The sequence below is a fragment of the Echinops telfairi genome, unplaced genomic scaffold (assembly GCF_000313985.2).
Source record: "Echinops telfairi isolate 266 unplaced genomic scaffold, ASM31398v2 ScPeMD7_11;HRSCAF=52, whole genome shotgun sequence".
Taxonomy (NCBI): Eukaryota; Metazoa; Chordata; class Mammalia; order Afrosoricida; family Tenrecidae; genus Echinops; species Echinops telfairi.
Genome location: NW_022103908.1, coordinates 34,946,041 through 34,964,219, shown reverse-complemented (window position 1 = coordinate 34,964,219; position 18,179 = coordinate 34,946,041). Strand labels below are relative to the sequence as shown.

Below are 18,179 nucleotides of genomic sequence, written 5' to 3'. Positions count from 1 at the left end.
GCTGCCGTGCCTTGGTTCATAGTTTTTTCCTTGCACATTTGAAGTTTCAGTAGCAGTCTTCAACACTCCATTTATTTTGGCATTACTTTATATACTGTTTTGGATTATAATGTACTGTTTCTTGTGTTTAAATATTCCCTCCACGTCTGGAATGCAAATTTATTGAAAATAAGGATGTACCCAAAGTTTCTTTGTTAATGAGGTTTGATTTTATTTTTTGAAACTCTGCATGTGTGTTTTAATAGAAAATAAGATGGGTCTTAATTGGTGCCCATGCTCCCAACCTAATTCCCACAGAACTGTTTAACCCATGTAGCAGTGGAAATACACTAATAACAGCAGAGAAACTTCTCTCGGAGTGGGGAAATATAGAAGGAAGGGAAAAATCAGTATGTTTCTTGTTTGGGACATAAATGATTTTAGGCAAAATTTTAAAATAAATAAATGTGAATTATGCCTGACATTTTCCCTTCATCCAGTCCAACTTTTTGTTAATTTCGAGTCCCTTCTTGGCCCTAGTGCTCTCAAAACTCAGTGCCATCATTTCCCAAGACTGTAACTGTGTATAGTAGAAAGCCCAGCCTATCTCCCTTGCTGATGCTGGTGGTTTTGAATTGCTGACCATGCAGATCACAGCCCAACTGGTAACCACTATGCCACCAGGGCTCCTCTAGTGTTGCCATAAATAGAAATGTCACAAGTGGGTGGCCATAACAAACAGAAACACATTCTCTCACAATTTAGGAGACAAGAAGTGTGAATTCAGGGCTCCACTCTAGGGGAAGGCATTCTTTCTGGGCCTGGACGAAGGAGCTTCTGCTCCTTGGCTCTGGGATGATCTCTCCGGGACTTGACATCTCTCTTCCTCCATCTCTAACTGCTACATCGGCTTCTTTTACACCTGTGAGAGATTGACTTAGACACAGCCTAAACTAATCCTTCCTCATTAACAAAACAAAAATGACCCATCTTCTATGGGATGATAGCCTTGGACATATGATTTACAGCACTTGTATTTGAGGGACATAATTCAGTTCAGAACCCGAACTGCCCTGGACTCCTAGGTGCTCAGGGCTGCGTGGATGCCTCACCCCGACTGCTCCGAGCGTCCAGAGAGCCAGTCGCACCAAAAGTACATCTCTTCTCTGTTTCCTGTCCACAGCCATCTCATGCTGCTCTCCAAGTTAAGGAGTTGTTCCTATTGTTAGTTGCCATCAAGTCGGTTCTGACCCATAGCAACCAAAGCACAACAGAACGAAAACGCATGGTCCTTCACTATTTGCTCCTATGCCTGAGCCCATTGTTGCAATCACTGTCAGTCCATCTTGAGAGCCTTCCTCTTTTTTGCTGCCCCTCCACTTTACCAAGGATGATGTCCTTCTCCAGGGACTGGTGCCTCCTGATAATATGTCCAAAGTATGTAAGACAAAATCTCAACATCCCTGCCTCTAAGGAGCACTCTGAACATATTTTCTCCCTAGACAGATCAGTTTGTCCTCGAAACAGTCCACAATATTTCAATATTCTTTTCCAGCAACACAATTCGAATGCAAGTTAAGGGGTTAGGCCATTGTAATCTGAATCGTTGAATTCACGTTGATGTGTGGGTCACATCCCCTTCCTTTCTTTATGCGGTCTGTCATTTTGAAGACGCTGTTTCAATAACGCTCACTGGTGTTTGCTGAGGGCTCATGTGGTTGGGCCTGGGCTAAGTGCTTCTGACTCTGAATATCCTTATCTAGGAGCCTGGTGCTATAGTGGTTATGTGTTGGGCTGCTAACCATCGGGTTAGCAGTTTGAACCCACTAGCCGCTCTTCAGGAGCAAGACAGGGCTTTGTACTCCTCTAAAGAGTTACAGTCTCTGAAACCTGCAGTAGCAGTTCTACCCTGTCCTGTAGGGTTGTTATAAGTCAGGATTGACTTCAATGGCCTTTCCACAACCTACAAGTGAGAACGTCATTGTCTTCAATTTAGAGACGAGGAAGCTGAGGCTAGGAGAAATTAACTAATTTACCAAGGCCACAAACAGCTGATAAGTGTGAATCTGACTTGTCTCATTCCGATTCCATCCACTCTATCATTATACTATGCTGCCTGTTAAAACAACTTCAAGTCAAGAAGTGTTTTCGTACTTACTATGTTCTGAGCTCTACACTAGCAGCACTAGAAGTGGGATCTGAGGAGAGATAAGAGGAAATAAAAGTGAAATTATTCCGAGCATAAAGAGGAAGTGTTCCAAGAAGCAAGCTGCCACCCAGTAGTGAGGTGCTGGCTGGCATCTCCCTGGTGAGCATCCTAATTTGTCCACAAGCCCCTTCCCCCTTTTCAAAAATCACACTTTTGCTTAAAGCACTAAGCATGTCAAGGATTATCTTAACAGGTTGACTTTGTGTAAGCAAAAAAAGAATTTTTTTTTAAGAACAAATAGTTCACTGTATTTAAGGGTTATTTGTACGTCAAGCATAACTCGTATTAATGCAGCATCTTGTCTTCCTCTGGCCACTTCCTTCCCCTATCTCCCACAGCATGTACACTTAGAACCTATCCTGATGAAAATATTTTCATTGAATTTTATCAATAAATGATTTTCAGATTGATCTCTTAAACAGATGTCTGCAGTACACTTAGAGTATAAATTGGTTTCTATGTATTTTAACTTGTGCTTTATCAACAGTATAGATTTAAGTTTAGCCTTATCTTTCAAGAATAATGAATTCTGCTATGATATCCATCTAAAAGGACCTTCAGCAAGTTGAACTAGGACCCTTAACAGGCTGTCTTTGTCTTTCAATAGGCACAATCATTGGCAGCTTCCCTTTCTACCAGACAGCTGCTGCGCATTTCTCGACGGCTGTCACTGTATCCTAATGAAAGTCTTCACGGTGCTGTCCAGAAGGCCTGCCTTTCCAGGTACCCACCTTCTCCCCTCCCACCAGCTCTGAGTCTCTGGATCTTGATGAAAACAGTCATTTAAGTTTCATCCATAGGCTAGGTTCACAGGTCTGCAAAAAGCATTGGTTTGTTCTTAGCAATGTCAGACTTGGGTTTCTTGTTTCAAAAGTATTGGGTCCAGCACCAGTAGCCACTCATGTTCATTGAGTATTTATTTATTCTGATCTCTGAACATTGCACCAATATCTTTACATATATCATCTTAAATGACAACAGATTTAAGAGGTAGTTTTTGGTTGAGAAAGCAGGTGAAGTAATTTGCTCATGACACAGAGTAGTAAACAGTTGAGTTGGAATTTGAACGATGGTTCATTTGATTTCCAAGTTTGACCTCGTAAGCATTAAAGATCACTACCCAAGTTTGGAGTATCATTTCCTTGCTTGAAAGTGAAGAGTCACATATCTACAGATATAATCAAAATTTACAAAACCATAATTTAAAAAAATAGAAATGTTTAGAGGTGCATATATTACATAGACTGGTTAAGCAGGGATAGAAAATTCAAATGTATCCATTCCATGAAAGGAATCATGGAATTTAGTGATTTTAAAATCTCATTGAACAATGCCACTCATGGCTAGTTTTATTTTGAAGTTTATCAGTTTGTCATGGGAGATATAATCTTTATCTTATATAAGCTGTTACAGAGAATAACCAGTGTAAACTCCAATTCATTTTGAGTTTAGCATAATCAATATTATGTATTGTATCCGTATAGAAAACAAGAATACTTTATGAAGGTTTCCCATAGGAGGGAACCATAACAGAGTCTAAATTTTAAACATCCAGTTTGAGGAATGCAATGGATGATTGTGGAAGCCCCAAATCCATTTTCAGAGTCCCTACATGGGTTGAGTCTCAGTGAATCCCCACTGACCATATCTAGGAATGTGAATAGCTTCAACACCAGTCAAAGAACATTGTAAAGGGAGTTTACCAGCTGTGGCTACACTAGAATGCAGCACCTTGTTATTAGTTCTCCCTTTTGACCCATTTTGAAATTATTCTAGTCAATCAATATTCTCTGCTTCCTTTTTGATTGAGCTTCCTCCTATGGGTTTGGATTTTAGTATTTGCAATCCTTGGCTCACACAAGCATACTGGTGTGCTTCTGTGTGGACTCAGCTGACACATCACTTTAAATGGCTGCTTATCTTGAGCAAAGACTCTTAACACCCCAACACTATGTTTTCTGATAGCCGAGCACCATCTGGTTTCATCACCACAGTTTGCTATGGGATCCACGTCTTCATTGAATTCCTCACGAGTGTGAAGATGTATCTATGCTACCAGCCTTGGGATAAGGGGTTAACCATTTTTTCAGTTTTATAGGAAATTAATCATGTCCCTTCAGTTGGAATGTTTCTGCTAGCTTTTAAAATTAGTTTTCACTCACACTGTATATTTCATGTGTTAATACCCTGGTCATCTCATGCTAATTAGAAGATCTGGGTAACTTTAGACTTTCTTGTTGAAAGCCTGAATTTGAGACTATCTTTAAATAATAAAAGTGATCCCGGAGCTCAGTGGGCATAATGTGTTACACGTCAGACTGCTAACTGCCAGGTCAGCATTCGACCCACCCAGTTTGAACCACCAGTCATTCCATGGGAGAAAGGTGAGGCTGTCTGCTCCCATAAAGGCTTACAGTCTCAGGTTTTGGAAATTCATTTTACTGGGTGCTTAATAAAAAAAATCAAATTAATGTGATTGCCACTTCTTTTTAAATTCAGAATTTCTTCAGATACATATTCATTTTTCAATCTGTAACAAACATGGGGTGAGGAACAGTGAGAGAAAGACCGCAGGCTCAATGATTAGGAGGCAGGTTACCACCATCTCTTTAGAAGATATAATGGAGGGATTCGTTTATACTTTTGATTTTAAGATGAAATGTTACATTTATAGACTGTTTTGGAACTTTATGACTCTCTGGGTAGCAAAATCGGTTAAGCATTCAATTGTTTGCCAAAAAACGTGGCAGTTTGAACCCATCCAAAAGCCTTAGAGTACAAGCATGGCCATCTACTTCTGTAGAGATGAAAACCAGAAACCCAAACTTGCTGCTAGCAAGTCAGTTCTGACTCTTACAGGCTGGTAGACTTGCCTCAATGGGTTCCCAGGCTGTAAATCTTTACAGGAACAGACAGCCTCGTCTTTCTTCCACAGAGTGGTGGGGGTGGGTTCCAGTTGCTGCCCTTGTGCTATCAGCCCAGTGCAGCCAAGAATACTCTGGGAAGAGTTCTCTGTTGTTCCTATGAGTTGGAATTGATTGGAAGACACTCCAACCACCAAACCTCTACATCACAGACTGACAGCCAATTGAGAAAGGCCCCAGGACAGAGGCAGCCTGAAGACGTGTTCACAGGGAGTGTAGCTGTCAGGAGTGGCTGGGGACATGGAGGAGAGTCCGTGAGTTAGGAGAGTGTCCTATGTCACCAAGGTCTGATAGGAAGTAAGAGAAAGGATGTTCAGGCTGGCTGGTTTGTGAGATAGCAATGAGGAGACGCAGGTGCCAGGACAGGGCCTTCAGACATAACAGCAACAACAAAATCCTAGTTGTTTTACTTTGGAGCATTGTGGCTCCTAGTGCTTTGTCACAGATGCCCATGAATTATAATTTCTGTAGGTTCTCTTGGACTCTGTATCCTGACTGGCTCGTGACTGTAACTTTTTATGGGATTAGAAAGCCTTATCTTTCACCAGCAGAACTGGCTGATGGTTTCAAACTGCTGACCTCGCATCACTAGCAGTACATACATTCCCCTACACACAGTCTAGGACCAAGCAGAGACTGTAGGTGAAAGATAGATGTCAGGCATGAGGATTAACATTTTACGGGGACAAGAACCTGCACGTCACTGCCTCCTGCTCTCTTTGGCTCTGCTTCATAACCAGCTTCTCTTTTCATTGAGCTTTTGCTGAAGGCAGGGCATTGGTGAGTCAGTGCGGGAATTCTTTCTTTCCAACTTGGAAACCTAGGTTCAATTCCTGACCGCTGACTTTACAGTCTTCAGCAATAACAGTATACGCAAGGCCGTGGGAACCACCACCAAATATTTGGAGAGGTGGGAAGCATCAATTAGAAGTAGTTCCTAGAACAGAACAAGGGACGACTGCAGGACCAGGCAGTATTTTGTTCCGGTGTGAGAGGGTCGCTATGGGTCATAGCTGACTGGATGGCCCCTAACAGCAACAACAAAATCCTAGTTGTTTTCCTTTGGAGCATTGTGGCTCCTATGGCTGGTTCCTAGTGCTTGGTCACAGATGCCCATGAATTATAATTTCTGTAGGTTCTCTTGGACTCCTGTATCCTAGATACATCTTTATTTGTGTGGGAGACATTGTCCAACTTCCTCTGATTGCACAAGGGGGAAAGAAGCTCACCCAAAGATAATTCGTGTGAGCCTAGGGTCAGACATACCTCCACCCTCCAGCCTTCTTACCGAGTCTGACACAAACTATCCCATCCGCAGCACTTGCTATTGCTCAGCTGGGTTTGCCAACTATTCCAGTGGCCACACAGAACTCACAGAACACAATCATGAGGTTTATTAGGAAGTTAATGGGTTACAAGTTAAGATCAGAAATGCTGGGGACACACACAGTTCTTCTGGTCAGGAGAGCCACTTCTCAGCTATATCCATAATCAGGCCTCTTTCAGATCCTTAACCTTTCAGCCACCTGGCCCTTTGGTATTGTTCTGTTCCATTCTGATGATGTTACAAAGCTTTAGCTCTGCTGATAAATGCCCAGTTTGCATTCCACTCTAAGTACCCCAAGGCTCAGTCTGAAGGAACTGGGCTCCAGCTCTGTGATTTGGCAACCATAGCTCCCCCAATCAAGTGCTCAGAGGTAGCTCACTCTGCAAGTGAGCCTCCTGCCCAAAGACACTTGAGTTTTACTCATTCTTAGGGCCATCAAATCAGCACTCTGCTCTCTACTGTGACTCTGCTGCTGCTGTCCCTCATCTGCCACTCCTCTGCTAACTTCTCTGGTGTCACAGCTTCCGTCCCTGGATCAAGGAGGCTCAGCATGCAGGAATCTAAGGTCCAAAGGACATCCTTCATTCCTGGCTCTTCTCTCACGGTGGTAGTGAGATTCCTTCTTCCTGCTTCTCAGATGATTCATTTCATATGTATCAAGGTGGCAAAATCGACCAACCCCCTTGTTAGATTTCCAGGTTGTTACAATTATAATGAACCCTATTAACATTTGCTCACAACTAAATGATATAATCCTATTGGTATCTCCTCCATTTTCTCTTCCTCAGATGCATCACAAAGAGAGTTCTTTGGTGGAAGTGACAAAAACTCTGGCTAGAAGAGCCCTATGAAAGAATCCACTGTCAAAAAAAAAAGAAAGAAAGAAAGAATCCACTGCACTGCAGTAGGAAACGCTTTCATGTCTGAAGCACACGATAGTCAGTTTATTTGCACTGGGAGAGTGCTTCTGTTAGGCACCAGATTGGATTTTTGTTTGTTTGACATTGTACATTCAGAATGAATAAAAAGTATTTTTTTTTCTAAATGTAGGTATTTTTTTAATGGTGCTTGTGCATCAGAACTTAACAAAACTACATTTGCCAAGTCAATTACAAATTCCGTCCTAAAAATACTTATGCTACAGCTAAGCAGGTCGTTTGAATCTTTCCTCTTTTAGAAAGTGTGTTTTACTTTGGCAAGTTGTTTCCAGAAGAAACTAACATTCAGCTGTATTTGACAAGTTAGAAACAAGCTGGATATTCTGAAATTCATTCAGTAATTTGTGTTAAAAAGTAAAGACGCCCTCCATAACTCTGCTCCACTAATTTGAACTTGTGATTAGTATAGAAGCCTGGGTGGCATAGTGGATGATGCATTGGGCAGCAGTGAGCGGTTGAAAACCACCAGCAACTCTGTGGTAGAAAGATGAGGCTTTTTGCTCCTGAAAAAAGATTCACAACCTTGGAAGCACACGAGACTTGGAAACCCTCTCTCTTCTGTAAGGTCTACTCTGCTCTGTAAAGTGGCTATGAGTCAGAATCAGCTGAGTAGCAGTGACTATGCACTTTGAGCTTGAACTTGACACAAACTGAAGTGTTGCTTGCTCTATTAGAGAAATTTGGTAAGCCAACTCAATACATAATTTATGCATTTATGGATTCATGAAGTATATCAAATTTAAAAAACAAATTATTTTAATGGTGAAATGACCCTGTTGGGCTGCCAACCTCAAAGTCAGCAGTTTGAAACCACAGCTACTCTGTGGAAAAGAGATGAACTTTCTACTCCCATAAACAGGTACAGTCTCGGGAATGCACAGGGGCAATTCTATTTTGCCCCATAGGGCTTCTCAAAGTTGGGATCAACTCAATGGCAGTGTGTTGAGTTAAAATTGAGTTTTACTTATTGAAGCAGATTCATAAACACACTCATAGTATGTTCTTTGAGTTCATATTTATTCTACAACCTGTGTAATTTAGATTCACAGATCCAGATTGATTTTCCTTAACTGGTTGAAACTCGTAAGGCGTATATGAGTGTGTTAAAAGATTTTCAGAAATCACAGAAAGCTTTGACTTTTTCATCCTACTCCGCTCACAGGTTTTTACCAAGCCTTGCAAGGTCAGCGTTAGAAAGAAATATGGCGGATGCAGCAATAGGAAGTCTCACAGCAAACAATCTGGAGCCAGAGTTGAAGGATTATAAATGTAAGTATTGGGTTTATTTCTGGTTAAGTGAAATGGTCACTATCAAACATGTTATTTTGTTTTCTGCCGTTTGCATAATGAAATACTTTGTTTTTTATTTATTCCTCACTCAAACCCCCTCTGGTTTTGTCTGATGTACTGGGCTAAAGAAATGCATGTGGTATTTAAAAAGAAGTTTTACAACCACTCATGAGTTAAACCTTAGAATATTAATTTTCATGTGCCTTGGATACAGTCCCACTTTCCCACTTAGAGTCATTAAAGGTTCTGAGAATTCTTGCTATAGACAAACATGTCTGATTTTGTTTTATATAACATTTCCCAAATACTTTTATATAATATTTTCCCAAACTGATTTTATGAAAAAAATCAGTGACCTTCCCAGGCGATGCCACTGTGTGCACTAACTCAGAGCAAGTTGCTGGATGCTCTTCTGGAGGGAAAAATGCGTTCTATGTAAGCTCCCCTCCGCCCAGCACAATTCTGTTTTATTTCTGTCTTGTCTTATTTTGCACCCTCCCCATATTGGCTTGGTGGTTTTAAGAAAATTACTTAAATTATATTCTTATAGTGTCCTCATCACTTTGTTCTCAAAGTTTAGAAAAGTGCTTGGAATATAAATGAGAAGAAGTAGAAGTATGTATTTGGGGATCTGGCCATAGATTTCCTATGAAAGACAGCTCCTGTTTCTACGGCTACTACAGTTACTGTTATTGACCTTGGACATGCCAGATAGCAACATATGTGTCTAGTTGCTGTTGGAAATACATGAGACATATGTGCCCAGACTTAAAGGAATATAGTATTTAGTCTCCTGGCTTCAAGAAGCTCTCAATCTGCCCGAGGCCAACCCATTTACAGCAAGTCAGGAGTGATTTCCATCATTAGGATTACAGATCGTGCAGAACCCAGTTCCCCAGTCTAGCTGGATCTACAATCAGTGAAGGTGCTCGTTTGAAAATGCAGGTCTCCTGGACTGCTCTTGAGAATAGTAGTTTAAAGTGGCTTAGCTCATCCATTTTGTCCACTAGTGTCTCGTGGAGATTTTCATTGTGAGGGCCTGAAAACACTGTAGTCAAGGTAATTCAGAGCTTTTGAATGTATTTTTGACATATATGTATATGTTATAGACTGAACAAACCGGCTTGGTTTTTCTTCTCAGTTTTATCGCTATGTTGTTTTTGCTATTTGTGGCATCTATATACTGTTTTTATATATATATAAAATTTTACCTATGTGTATATGCTTTATCTATATGTAGTTTTATCTGTATGTTGTTTTTTCTATATCTAGACTCCAACCAAGTAAGCTTATGAAGGTGATTTGACTAAGACCTGGTTTTTTTCTTCTCAATTTTATCTATATGTTATATCTATCTGTCTAGATATAGATAAAATAATATATATTAACATATGTATATATCAACCACTATATAGAAGCATATATACAGCACATATATGTAGTTTTAAACACATTTTTATATTTTGTAAAATATTAAGCGATAGAGCTGTAGTGTGTGTGTGTGTGTGTGTGTGTGTGTGTTTGCTTTTAAAGTACTCTCTTGCTCTTCCATGGTTAAACCAAAGAGCCCCCACCACTGCCATCCAGACTGCTGTAACCATTATCACCACCTATACTAAGTCTGCTGACATTCTGGTCACGTAAAGCAGAGCATCTTCTCTCATTCTGTGCATTGGTGTCCAGGAATGATAACATAATTCACTGAACTGCATGATATTTGAGGAATGGTCTTAGTTTTTATAAATTATTCCAATTTTCAATAGTTATCTACAAACCAGGCCATTCACTCACTGCCCATTTCCTCTCCCTTGAGCTTGCCCTCGATTGGATGTTCAATTTTGCTAAAAATACGATGGTGTTCTATTAACTGATTCAGCTGAGACATTTCATGAGATAGTAATGTGATAAGAACACTGTTTTGCCGATAGAAACGCTGATCCTGAATCTGATTCAAAGAGCTGGAGGCTGAGTAGTAGAAGTAGCTTCAAGTCCCTCTCAATACCCTTTGAGACACACAGCAAGAGTCCCATTTTCTGACCTCATCAGGGAGTTGAGAACCCCTGTTTCTATTCCTGTAGATATGTGGGAGCCGTGAAATATTACCGCATGATAGAAGAAAATACTCATTTCTATTTTCTGTATAACTCACTCCAGTTGAGTGCCTGCCTTCATCATTATTTGAAAACCGTTCTTTTTAAGGTAACCAATGACCTCCCCTTTGCTAAGTCCAATTGTCAGTTTTCTCTCCTCTTCTTAACAGATATCCAGCAGCTTTTAATGCAACTAGCTCAGTCTATTGCATTATATATTCTTTACCTTATACTTCACACAACAAACATTTTAATTGTTCAATCATGTTAAGAAGAGTTGTGCAATTTATGATCACCACAATCAATTTCAGAACATTTTCTTCTCATACTCATTGTTGTTAGCTCCCCATTTACGCTCATCCCCCCCTGCCACGCCCCTAAGCAATTACTCATGCAGTTACTATTTCTATAGATTTGCCTATTCTGGATTTCACCCACAGAAAAAAGGTCATCCAAACACAAACAGGAAGCAAGCAAACCAACAACAAAATACCCAATAGCAATGACTAGACAAACCCAGAAAAAAACTAAATAAAAAAGAAAGCAGATAATATTAAAACCTGAAATAACTTTAAAATGGGTCAAAGGGGAAAACAAATGATAAAGTATTACAGTTTAACCTAAATATTTCTGCCATAATCTACTTTACAATACTCTGTCTGACAGAAGGCTATTCCACCCCTCAGTTATGTTCAGAAGGGATTCACTGGAGGCTTAATGCATTAGGAGATCCTGCATATGGATTTGGTGCTTCCTCTGTCATCCATTGCCTTCTGTAACCCCGATGTTTACTATTTAAGCTCTGATACCATTCCCTCCTTCAGATCTGGATTATATTATTTATAATCCTTGGATCACATAGGCTGGTGTGCTTCTTCTATGTGGGCTTAGTTGACTCCTCACTTAAATAGCTGCTTGTTTGAAGACAAGGCTCTAAGACCCTAGGCTTTCTTTCTGATAGCTGGTCACCATATGGTTTCTTCACCACACATTGCTATAGCATTCGTATGTTCAGTGATCTCTTCATGAGAGAAAGTCTCAAGTCTCATGTCATAAGAAAAAACTAACTATTCTTAGACTGAGACTAAAATTAAGTGTGAGCCCAAATGTCATTCATTTATCTATGGTGTATGTATGTCTCTGGTTCACTGTAGAGACATCATCATCCTTTTGCAATAGAGAACATCGTAAGGCATTCCCCAGGGACCTCCAGTAACTCTGTTGATAATTTAGTCCATGGTATGGAATTTTAAAAACTGTTGAGAAAATGAAATTAATTATACAAGTATAGGCTGGGTTCAGACCAGAGTACTTGAATTGTGGACTTATACAGATTAAACTCTTAAGTCACTGGACACTATCAAGCGTATTCTTTGAGGAACTAAATTCAAAACCCTGAGAAGCCCTCTGAGTATAATCCCATTGCACTCTGCATCTGGCGCACTGGAGTCTTGGTGGACGGTGCCTGCAGTAAATCTCCTCCCTGTGTGCGATGTTTAGGTGAAGTCTCCTCTGGATGCCTGAGGATCGGCGCTGTCACCACACCAATATATAATGCCCAGGAGAAGATGAAGGTGCCTGATGTTCTATTCTATGACAACGTCCAGGTAAGACCATGCCTTTGCATTCATAAACCAAAGGCCGTTTACACTGTGGTCCTTAACCCAAGGTCAAGGGCAAATGATGGGTTATTATTTTTGTAACTTCATAAATTTAATGAAATTCTGAAGATGATGCTTTTTATTGCTCCAAATAACAGTCTTTCCAACGGTCCTTGAAAGTTAGAGGATCAGCTCAGGGACATTAATTTACACATCAGTGTATGCACATCACGAACACACACACGTGCACATTATATGAGTATCCTTCGGAATCATTATTAAATTAACAACAAAGCGGGACCAGTGGTCATCCTCTCTTTCGTTTACCTGTTGGTCTCAGTGATTCCAGAACTTCAAAGAGGGATATGTTCAATGCATCATTTTCCCTGCAAATTCTTCATAATTTTTGTTCTTTACTGTTTCTTGCCTTTTTTTAAAATTGGGTTGGGGGGTCAGGAAGATAATTTCTGATTTGTAGACTAGCCACGCTTTATCAGCCTTCTCCTAAGACAGAGCCATAGGTTTGTGCTCAGCTGTTCACTTGAAATTTTTTAAAAATCTAGAAAAACGCTATACCCTCTGCTTTTGTGTCTACCCGCTGTCATGGTCGCTGCAATAAGTGCCTGAGGTCAGGTTGCTGTCTGACCGGCCTCCAGCTTCCCTATTGCTTCGGCAGGGCTCAGACAAGCTTCCAGGGACATCCTTCGTGGCCTGTTCTGACACCAACTGCCCTCCCACGCCACTCGGCAGCTCGGCTGGGTTTGGTCGTTCATTGCGATGGCCACACAGAACTCACGGACAATGCTCACAATCAAGGGGGTTTGTTAGAGGAGTTAACAGTCAGGATTAGCACACGCTAAGAGTACAGTCGTTCGTCTACACAGTCGGCCGCCAAGTCTCTCTCCGGTTCTCTGCCTCCCAGCTATGTGTTAGCCAAGTCTCTCTCTGGTTATTAGGCTCTCAGGCACTTGGTCCTTTGGTTTTTGCCTTCGTGGGCCAGCAAGCCAACCATCTATCATCCTGTCCCACGGTTCCATAGTCTTGGTGCAGATGAGCAGAAGGCACCCTGCAGTCTTAGCACTGCTCCTCGGGGAGGCTGTGCCACCGCAGTGACGTGTGTGGTCCAGTGGCTCCACCGCTTCTCCCAGGCATCGTGAGTGTGCTCTTTTAGGGGCCTCAGGTTTCTCGCTTCTCTGCTGCTTCAGAGATGGGTGATCCTTTTAGCCCATGGGGCGCTAATGAAAAGTGACGAATTTCCTCTATTAATGTCACCCACTCCCTTTTTGCATAGACTCACCCAATTATTTAGTAGGAGATAGAGAGACTTGGGTAGAAGAGCCAGATCTAGAAAATTCACTCCACTACACCCACCTTATAGTCTGGGTAGAATTGTCCCTTGGGGTTTCGGAACCTGCAAATCTTTAAGGGAGCAGAAAGCCTCTTCTTTTTCCTGCAAATTATTTTTAACAGCCTGTGTCAATCTGGGTACTTTAGAGAAACAAACCCACAGAAACTCATGTACAGGATAGAGTTTTATATAAAGGTTAAGTGTGCATCAAGAAAACATCCCAATCCAGTGCTGCCCAAGCCCACAAATCCAACATTAACCCATATGTCTGACACAAATCCACAAAGTCCTCTTCCATCTCACAAAACACACACTATGATGCCAACTACAAGAGGAAAGCCAAATCAATGAATGTGTAAGCATCTCAGCACCGGCAGGAGTCAGCTGGCAGGCTGCATCGTGGTAGGTCCCTGACGTTTCTCCTTGGGGATGTCTTGGAGGAAGTGAGCCTTGCCAGCTGAAGCAGGGAACTAGCTAAGGCAGCTGCACCCTGGTCGACCATCATAAAGCAAGAGACCCGAGAACTAGAAAGGTGAGGCTCACTGAGCCATTTATCTCTCTGCCCTTCAATTAACCCCACATGTGTTTATTGGCTAGGTTGGCACAATAAACTTTAACTCACATCCCATAATATAAAAGGTTTTTTTTTCTCTTTGATTTTTTTCTAAAGCAGTTATAATATTTTATTTTATTTCTTTTAAATCATTAAAAGTTTTACTGTGGTGCTTAATCAAACATCTGCATGTAAACAATAACCACACAGTTACAGATCAAGTTAAAAGAACTTGGTTGTGATTTGGTGTTTCCCCCATGCCCAAAATACGTGCTTTAAATCCTAACTTCTGAGGCTCGGGTTATAAGCTTATTTGAAAAATTGGGCTGTCTTTGCTATGCAAGGGAAGTAGTATCAGTGTAGCGTGTATCCTGAGTCAATGTCTCGTGCTGATTAAAGAGCTAAAACAGTGCGAAGAGGAGAGATGGGGTCAGATTGGTGTCCGGGCACATGGAGATCTGCAAGCGGCAGCAGAAGCTGAAGAGACCAGGTTCTTCCTCCACAGCTGACAGAGAGAGCAAGCCTGCCTCTCGGGTCAGCACTCTCAAGGAGCAAGCAAACCAACTTCCAAACCCCCATCCACTTGTGGTGTTCTTGTTGTAGCAGCGCTAGATAACTAAGACAAACTTCTCCTTACTATTTCACTACGTGACGTCCTCGGGGAACACGGTGTTCTTATCCCTACTCTGTATCAGCAAACTGAAGGCACTTAGGCAAGTCCTTCTCTCCCAACAGAAGTCTTGTTTAATATTTTGAAAGCTGCCGGAGCTGTAATTATTCCTTGTGGTATAGCAAAGCCGATGGCCAACTTACAATGTCAGGCTTCGTTTTTCTTGCTAAAGCATCGATGCTCCAGTTAGCACAAGCAGTGGACAAATGCACCGAAAATACAGTTACTGAGAGCACAAAGGAGGAAAAAATATATATCTTCTATCAAGTAAATATAGAAACGTGATTGCAAGGAAAGTTACAATTTCCCGGCATTGATTGCACTACACTGTGCACATGGAGTAGAAAGAACCCAGAGAAAAGACTTAGAAAGCCATCTGTGACGGTTTGACAGACTCCTTGGTGACAACCGTGTGGGAAGCCTGCACAGCTTATAAACGCGTCGGGTCTGCAGCAGGAGGGCGGACCTTTGCTCCCTGAACACCGTGTCTGTTGCCATGGTGTTTATGACAAAGAAGTGAGGCCAGCAGGGCTCCTGTGAACTTTACTCAGTGACCCCGTGGGACTCTCTGTAGCCTGTCTCCAAATAGACCTTATCTTCAAAAAACAGTAAGATTTCTTTTTTTTTTTTTTTTCTTTTTTAACATTTTATTAGGGCTCATACAACTGTTATCCCAATCCATACACACATCAATTGTGTAAAGCGCATTTGTACATCGTTTCTCAAAACATTTTCTCTCCATTTAAACCCCCGACATTAGGTCCTCATTTTCCCCCTCCCTCCCCGCTCCCCCTTCCCAAAGCAGTCAGATTTCATCATTAATAAAAAGTTTTTTTAATTGGAGCTGACCCCATTCCAGGGTAGGCAGTTTGATTAAGTCTGCTTTTCTGGTATGCATTACAACAGAGCCCTGGTGGCACACTGGTTCAAACTGTTGTCTGCTAACCCAAAAGTTGATGGTTGAAACCCACCAAGCCCTTGCCACAGGAGAAAGGTCTGATGTCAGCTCCTATACAGACTGCAGCCCTGGGATCCCTCAGGGGCAGTTCTAAAGTATCCTATAAGGCCACTGTGAATCAGGCTTGAGGGTGTGACCTTGGGTACCACATGGAGAGTCTTGCCCCTGGTTCACCTTTACCACACTGTGTTAGGCTAATTGCTTAACTGCGTGTTTGCACATCACTGAAGTGAAACCCTGTGTTGCTATATTTTGAATCTCAGCAAAGACCGCGGTGCCTGTCACTTGACAATTGCTGAGTAAATAAATGCCGAGTGGATTCGTGAAAGCTTGAGCAAGATTTGAAGATGTATCATCAGGAGTGCTATTCGTTCATTAAATCATTCATTAAGGAGTATTAACACTGGTAGCAGAAAGGAGGGGAGGGTGGAGGAAAAAGATTAATAGGCTCTTAATAAGCTACTGGGTCTGAAAACATTTTTAAAATACCCACAGTGTGTCAGGCCTTGAGCTATGGTTTTGCGATTCGGGGCGGGTGGTGGGGGTGGGGGTGTGTGTGTGTGTGGAGGGAGAGAGAGATATATACATATGCATTCTCTCTCACACCCACAAGCAAACCTACACTTGTGCTTGCGTCCAGCTTCGAGGCACAAGCTGCTCATGAGGGAGACAGACCTGGTTATCGGAATGCAGTGAACGTATACACTAAAGTCACAATGGTAACTCTGATGAAGTGATGGCCCAGATTGGAATGATCATGGGACATAACAGGACAGAGGGAAAGCTTCTCAGCCAGAGAAACTAGTGTTACAGAATTGGCTGAATGGAAGAATGGCACCATTAGGGAGCTGTGTTGTTGTTGTTATTGTTGTGGGACATTGATTAGATTCCAACTCATAGTGACCCTGTGAGACAGAGAACAGCTACCCAAGGGAGTTTCCTAGACTAGACATTGTTACATGAGCCCATCACTAAGTCTTTTCTCCTGTGGACTGCCTAATAGGTTTAAACTGGCAACTTTTTAATTCAAAGTCAAGAGTTAATCAAGGTACCACGGGGGCTCCCTTTCAAAGCAAACCAAACTCACTGCCATCAAGTCAACTGAGATTCATAGGAGCCCCACGGGACAAAGTAGAGCTGCTCCAGTGGTTCCTGAGGCAGTAAGTCTTTATGGAAGCTTTCTGACTGCCCCATCTTTCTCCCAAGGGGTGGCTGCTAGGTTTGAGCTGTCTTTCTTTAGGGAACTAAAAACACTCAAAGGCAAACTCAGTGCCATCGAGTCAATTCTGACTCAGAGAAGCCCTAGTAGCATAGTGGGTTCTGCAGTCATTGGGCTGCTAACCTCAAGGTCAGCAGTTTGAAACCACTAGCCCCTCTCTGAGAGATATAGGAGGCTTTCTATTCCTGGAAAGAGTTACAGCCTTGGAAACCCACGGGGGCAGTTCTACTCTATCTCATTGGGTGGCTATATCCTAGAATGTTTGAGATTCGAGTCCAACTAGAGATGCCTCGGAAACAAGGTCTACTTCCAAAACATCAGGCACTGAAAATCCTGTGGAATCCGTTTATTGTAATGAAGGCCACGAGGCCATCTCTGACTCCTGTGGTCCACCCTTCTTTACCTGTTCTGACACCAACATTTCCTCCCATGCATCTGTGCCTCGTACTATAATTTTTTGCAATGACCACGCAAAACTCACAGACAATACTCATGGTTAAAGGAGTTTTATTAGGCAAGTTAATAGATTACTTATAAGTCAGGATTAGGAACAATAAGGATATAGTTATTGGCCCATGGCAATGCCTCTTCTCAGCCAGCAACCACATCTCTCTCTGGTCCTCAGCCTCTCAGTCACATGGTAGGATTAGGCATTGCTACCCAACACTTTGCTCAGCCAGCAGCCATGTGGTCCCTTGGCTTCTACCTCTGTGGACCAGGAAGCCAGCCTGCCTGTCACTCTGCCTCACAGTTCCATAGTCTCAGGCCAAACGAGGAGAAGGTACCCCGTAGTTTGGGCTCTGCTTAATATTTTACATCAACACTGTACTTCAAATACGTCAATTCCTCATTGGTCTTCCTTACTCATTTCTTAGCTCTCACATGCTCTTGAGGCGATTGAAATACCATGGCGTGGATCTCGCATGCACATGAGGCAATTGAAATACCATGGCGTGGGTCTCCCATGCACAGGAGGCAATTGAAATACCATGGCGTGGGTCTCGCATGCACATGAGGCGATTGAAATACCATGGCGTGGGTCTCGCATGCACATGAGGCGATTGAAATACCAT

The 18,179-nt window shown here is 42.0% G+C and overlaps 1 protein-coding gene across 1 annotated transcript in view; it reads left to right on the top strand.

The window, feature by feature from the left end:
* The window catches only part of VWA8 (von Willebrand factor A domain containing 8), a 426,636-nt gene that overhangs the window by 143,103 nt on the left and 265,354 nt on the right, over positions 1 to 18,179 (top strand). The window contains exons 16-18 of the mRNA XM_045287091.1: positions 2,796 to 2,911; positions 8,540 to 8,646; positions 12,258 to 12,364. Coding sequence (XP_045143026.1) covers positions 2,796 to 2,911; positions 8,540 to 8,646; positions 12,258 to 12,364 — 330 coding nt within the window. The remainder of the gene's footprint in view (positions 1 to 2,795; positions 2,912 to 8,539; positions 8,647 to 12,257; positions 12,365 to 18,179) is intronic.